General features: G+C 34.1%; 1 protein-coding gene across 1 annotated transcript; it reads left to right on the forward strand.

The window, feature by feature from the left end:
- Positions 1–1,330: 1,330 nt before the first annotated feature.
- LOC143597162 (mitogen-activated protein kinase kinase 3-like) lies at positions 1,331–4,575 on the forward strand. Its single transcript, XM_077075749.1, has 11 exons — positions 1,331–1,460; positions 1,909–2,050; positions 2,135–2,389; positions 2,492–2,710; positions 2,783–2,920; positions 2,993–3,160; positions 3,388–3,501; positions 3,588–3,695; positions 3,790–3,881; positions 3,971–4,345; positions 4,437–4,575. Exons 2-10 carry the CDS (start codon positions 1,949–1,951, stop codon positions 4,329–4,331), a joined length of 1,557 nt encoding a protein of 518 aa, XP_076931864.1. The 5' UTR covers positions 1,331–1,460; positions 1,909–1,948; the 3' UTR covers positions 4,332–4,345; positions 4,437–4,575.
- The last annotated feature ends 1,425 nt before the right edge of the window (positions 4,576–6,000 follow it).

Here is a 6,000-nt window from a genome sequence, read left to right on the forward strand (position 1 = left end):
GTATAGCTTATTAGAACAATGTTAATATCTCGATGGATGAATATGTTCATGTTACAAGTTCTACAAATTAGTGTGCACTAACTACTATGTTTGATGAGACAGTTTTTAATGTAACGCCATAAGCTTTCCAAGTGCAGTAGAATACATTACTCTGAAGGGGGAGGGAGTGTCGAATCAAATTTGTCTCTAAAATTCTAGTTTCTTCTACAACACCAAACCTCCATAAAGCCATTAAAATTTATTATAATTATATATATATATATATATATATATATATATATATATATATATATATATATATGCATGCATATATGTGATGTGAGAAAGAGTCTCACCTCAACCTCCGCTCCACGATTTGTAGAGACGAACCCCACAACTAGACTTTGACTCCACAAGGAAGTCTACTTCCCTTCCGTCGTTATTCACCACCTAGATCCGGACCTCGGGTGACGGAGCACGTCGTGGGTGCTCTAAGGCAGGAGTGTTCAACGAATCAAATTTTAAATATTCGATTTATTTGAATTTTGAAACTTTGAAGCTGGGCTCAAATTTGAAATAAATTCGAAAAGTCGACTCGATTCAAGTACAAAATAGCTAATTCGAAACTCGATTCGGTTTGATAATTAAGTTCGAATTTAAATGGATTCGATTTGAATTCAGTTAAAAATATATTTTAATCCTGATCTTAAAACCACTATACCATTTGCGTCTTTTAACAACAAAAAGTACAACTCTATAAAACAAATAAATCATTCAAAGTTATAAGTATTCAAATGTTAACATTCAATTACATGAACTAATAACAAAAAATTTAATTACATGAACTAATAACAAAAATGATTGAACTTTTCATTTTTAGTCTTTAAAACTTAAAAACTTTTATAATTTATTTTTCTATACATATGTATTTTTCGTAATAAAATAAAATGCATAATTTGAATTCGAATTTCAAAATCAAAACTTCGTATCTGATTTGAAACTCGATTACTAAATTGAATTCAAATAACTGAAAATCAAATACGAGTCGAATTGAATTTCGAATTTCTCTAAGTCATATTCAAATATCGAACACCTAGAGTCTTTAATGAAGAACATTAATCTTAAAGGTCTATATGCCATATATTATTCATTCTAGTATCACGTCAAAAAAGGTGAAAATAAAGCGACCGAAACCTTTTTGACCTTTTAACGTGTTCTTGAGTTCTTCTTCTTCTTCTTCCCTTATTCTTGTAATATTCTTCTTCCTCGTCCATCCCAAATCAAATCCCATCCAATCCTCACTTCAATTGTAATTATTATTATTATTATTATTATTATTATTATTATTATTATTCTAAATCCCACAACCGTCTTCTCATTCCCGTCGTCCCGAATTGATCGTCTTACCACCGTTGCTCATCACTACCACCGCCTCTGTTCGTAACATCGTATTATTATAATTCCACTGGAACACAATTCAGGTACTATAAACCTTTTAATTTTCAATTCGTAACACTAGAAGTAGATCATACACAAAACTACCCTAATTAATTCAAAACCCTAGACAACCAAATGTTTTTATTTATTATTTCGATACTTTTGGTTTCCTAGCCCCTTATGCTTAGCGCTAGTTAGTCGTGTCCAACGGGTCATGAATAGTAAATGAATAGTAATGTTATAATAATTATAATAGTGTTATGACCCGCGATCTATAAATGTTATTTTTAAAAAGGGCTAGCGGCGCAGCTGGTCTCTTTCATGAAATATAAAAGCCCGATAATAAAATAATTTTAAGGAAATTATTTAAATTGGATAGACGATCAACATTGATCTGATTAGGGCTCGTAACTATGCGATTTTACTATTAATATAGTTTTACAGTTTGATGTTAATAGATGACAAATTGATGTATGTTTATGCTATTGACAGGATTGAAGCATGTGGTAGCATTTGGTTAAATACATCTACAATGGCAGGGTTAGAGGAATTAAAAAAGAAATTAGTACCGCTATTTGATGCCGAGAAGGGTTTTTCTTCGGGATCGACATTGGATCCTTCTGATTCTTACATGGTAGTAACGTAGTACTTCATATTGGTTGAATGGTGCGTTACTATTTACAGCAACTTAACCGGTTTTGTGTTTGTGTGTGTGAAGCTGTCGGATGGTGGGACGGTTAACTTACTCAGTAGGTCTTACGGCGTATACAATATTAATGAACTTGGACTGCAAAAATGCACATCGAGACCGGTGAAAGATGTGGATGAAACGGAGAAGACTTATCAATGTGCTTCACATGAAATGAGAATATTCGGGGCTATAGGCAGTGGTGCGAGTAGTGTGGTTCAAAGAGCAATTCATATTCCCACTCATAGAATCATCGCGTTAAAGAAGATCAACATCTTTGAAAAGGTCTGCATATTTCGCTTTTAGTATTGGAATGTAATGGTCTTTTTTTTATATTTTATATTTTTTTATTTTTTATAAACTTATGTTCTAAATGTTTGAATACAGGAAAAGAGGCAACAGCTTCTTACTGAGATACGAACATTATGTGAGGCCCCTTGTTATCAAGGTCTTGTTGAATTTTATGGGGCGTTTTACACGCCTGATTCAGGGCAAATTAGTATTGCTCTAGAATACATGGACGGTGGTTCTTTAGCTGATATTATAAAAAGGCAAAGATGCATACCTGAAGCAGTCCTTTCTCTGATGGTTCAAAAACTCTTGCAAGTAAGATACGATTTTTTTATACTTTTTTCATTTCATTGTAATCGGTATTTTATGTATGCTTATATTTTCAAGGGACTAAGCTACTTGCATGGAGTTAGATACTTGGTTCACCGAGACATAAAGCCTGCAAATCTGCTTGTGAATCTCAAGGGAGAAACAAAAATAACAGACTTTGGGATAAGTGCTGGTTTAGAGAATTCTATGGCAATGGTATGTTTATTGTGATTAAAGCTAACAGTTATTGATAAATGTGGTTGTAATATACGTATATTATATTTTCAGTGTGCTACATTTGTTGGAACTGTAACATATATGTCACCGGAACGTATCAGAAATGAAAGTTATTCATATCCAGCTGATATTTGGAGCCTTGGTCTTGCTCTCTTTGAATGTGGTACTGGAGAATTTCCATATACAGCAAACGAAGGACCTGTTAATCTTATGCTACAGGTAACATATGAATGTCATTACTTAAATTCTTAATATTAAATCAGTCTATAACTTGCTAAGGTTGGTTTAATGTTTTGAAACTAGCATAGTTAAATTACCATGTATTATTATGCAACTTTTGTGTATGTTTGTTATATGAAGTTTCACGATGTAAGTTAAAACATTTGGAGAAAATGTGTTATCATGGGTCAACCTAATCTCTCTTTACTTTACAAAATTACTAACAGATCCTGGACGACCCGTCTCCATTGCCACCAAAAGACGTTTTTTCTCCAGAATTCTGTTTGTTCATCGAAGCGTGTTTACAGAAAGATGCTGATGCAAGACCAACTGCAGAGCAGGTAATAAAGAAACGGTTAGAATATGTTAATTCAGAAGTTTTTTTTTTTCAAAGAACTTATTGGTTTTTATTGATATACTTATGCAGCTTCTTTCACATCCATTTATAAAAAAATATGAGGATTCCAAAGTGGATTTAGCAGCATTTGTGCGTAACATTTTCGATCCAACACAAAGAATGAAAGATTTAGCAGACGTAAGTTGTTATTCTCTTAAAAGTAACACTTAATAACATTTAAAATATTGTTAATTACCTAACATTTATGTTCTCGTGTGTTTTGTATCATTAGATGCTAGCAGTACATTATTATTTACTCTTTGATGGGTGTGATGAACTTTGGCAATATGCGAAGAGCTTCTATAATGAATCTTCAACTTTCAGGTATAATGACCGTTTTAACCTCAGTTTTAAAATAGGGCCACAATACTTGGGCTAAGTTGATACAATTATCTTGCTTTTCTTATTTTCAGCTTCTCAGGGAATGAATCTGTTGGTCCGGATGGTATCTTCACGACTTTATCAAATATTAGGAGTACATTAGCTGGCGAATGGCCTTCAGAAAAACTTGTGCATGTGGTTGAGAAGCTGCAATGTAGAGCTCATGGGGAAGATGGAGTTGCAATAAGGGTTTCGGGGTCGTTTATTGTTGGGAACCAGTTTCTAATATGTGGAGATGGTATACAAGCAGAAGATGTACCAGATTTTAAAGATCTTAATATTGACATACCAAGCAAACGAATGGGAACGTTTCAAGAACAGTTCATTATGGAAGCTGGAAGTATAATTGGTCGATACTCCATTGCTAAACAAGAGCTTTACATTATCCAGTAGTTTATTAATAACAGGTAACTTGTAAATACCATTATACCAGCATATTCTGACATCTCTAATATAACTGCATACATGGATTAAGCGTTTTGCTTTTATGATGTCTAGGTGGTGAACTCTGACACCTCGTGAAGAAATTCAAGCTAATCTATTTCCACTTGTGAGTTCTGGTTTGTCGTTACCTGAACCTATGTATCCACATGCATTGACGGTCTATGCATGCATGTAACACTTTATACGCAAGTTTGTATGTAACACTAAGTTTATACGCAAGTTTGTATGTTACATTAACAGCAACATTTTGGATGTTCTTTTAGTAATGTGCTAATGTTGGAATTAAGTCGTTGTTCCTAGCATGTTTCATAATTCACATAGAAGGGATTTTATTTCATGGACTAGAACACATTGAAAATATGACATATTCATTACATAGCCAATATTCATTACACCGCCAATTTTAAGTAGGGGTTGTCAGAATCATGTAAACCGTCTGTACTTTTTGTCACATCCCAAAACCGGGGCGCACAAAGCCACAAACTCACTTTTGTTTGAAAGTGTTAGAATAAACTCCTCTGTTTGAAGTGCTCCCTTTTAGGCTTTCAAACTTTATTGGTCGGTTCTAAGCTATTCTTTGTTAACCAGAAGTATGTGAGGTTAAGCACGAGTATTTTTTCGGCTTAACAAGCTAATTTCATTATTCTCTGTACGATACGAACCATGTTACAAACCAATAATCGTTTCTTAAACCCATTGTCGATTCACACTAATAATTTATATATTCTAAATTTATAAGACTTTACCTCGTATACGGACTCATCAGGTGACCATTGCCTATCACTACTGAAGTTGCCTGCCTATTTCCAACAAACAAGTTTATTGATCTTTATTTTGAATGAAGATTTTTTAACATCTAAATTCCACTTTTACCTTGTAGCAAGGATTTGAAACCTCGTATTTGTGGGGGTCACTATAGTTTACCATGATTATAGTGAGCATCCTTAAATATCACTTTTATTAGATGGTTATTACTGTCGCTGATTGTCATTGTTATCGCCGAAGACCAACACCTATCGACAACACTCAACTCCATCCTTGCTTCTCTCTCAGCAGCCCCTCCGGCCTTCCTCTATCTATATTTCTTCTTCTCTTTTATAGTTTATTTTTCTTAGAACGACAACGACTAGCTCAGTAGTTTATTTTTTCATAGAACGATAACGACTAGCTCAGACGCATACTAATCATATTCTTAAATCTACACATTTGCACACCATATGACTCGAACCCTCAACCACTTGAGGAAGAACATCATTAAGTACGTAACTTGATACCATTAGATTAGGATTCCTTTAGTTTCTTTCATTTTGTTTGTGAGTATAAATGTGATTACGGTCTTCAGCTCTGATGACGGAGGTAGCCCAAGGAATTAGTAAAATGGCTTCCACACATTAACGCTAAAAAGGTTAAAAGGTTAAAAGCTTCGTTTCCCGCCCAAACTTATGTAAACAAGTACCCACGTGCTACAGTACGATGTCAACTCACTATTCACATCACTGTTCCCTCTAAGCAAGGGACATGCTCAGATAAAGTATTATTATTTTAATCATGGACCAACGGTCCAAAGCTTCCCGCCCATAAAGGTCAACTCTCTAAGCAATCTGAAGGGGAATTAGTT

This window comes from Bidens hawaiensis, unplaced genomic scaffold, assembly GCF_021521415.1.
Source record: "Bidens hawaiensis isolate Kalapana, Puna unplaced genomic scaffold, B.hawaiensis_p1.1 tig00047678_1, whole genome shotgun sequence".
Lineage (NCBI taxonomy): Eukaryota > Viridiplantae > Streptophyta > Magnoliopsida > Asterales > Asteraceae > Bidens > Bidens hawaiensis.

Excerpts from the sequence above, each read along its gene's own strand:
- LOC143597162 (XM_077075749.1), top strand. The coding sequence starts at position 1,949 with ATGGCAGGGTTAGAGGAATTAAAAAAGAAATTAGTACCGCTATTTGAT. Across the intron at positions 2,051-2,134 it reads ATCCTTCTGATTCTTACATG|CTGTCGGATGGTGGGACGGT; the intron begins GTAGTAACGTAG and ends GTGTGTGTGAAG. Across the intron at positions 3,502-3,587 it reads CAAGACCAACTGCAGAGCAG|CTTCTTTCACATCCATTTAT; the intron begins GTAATAAAGAAA and ends ATACTTATGCAG.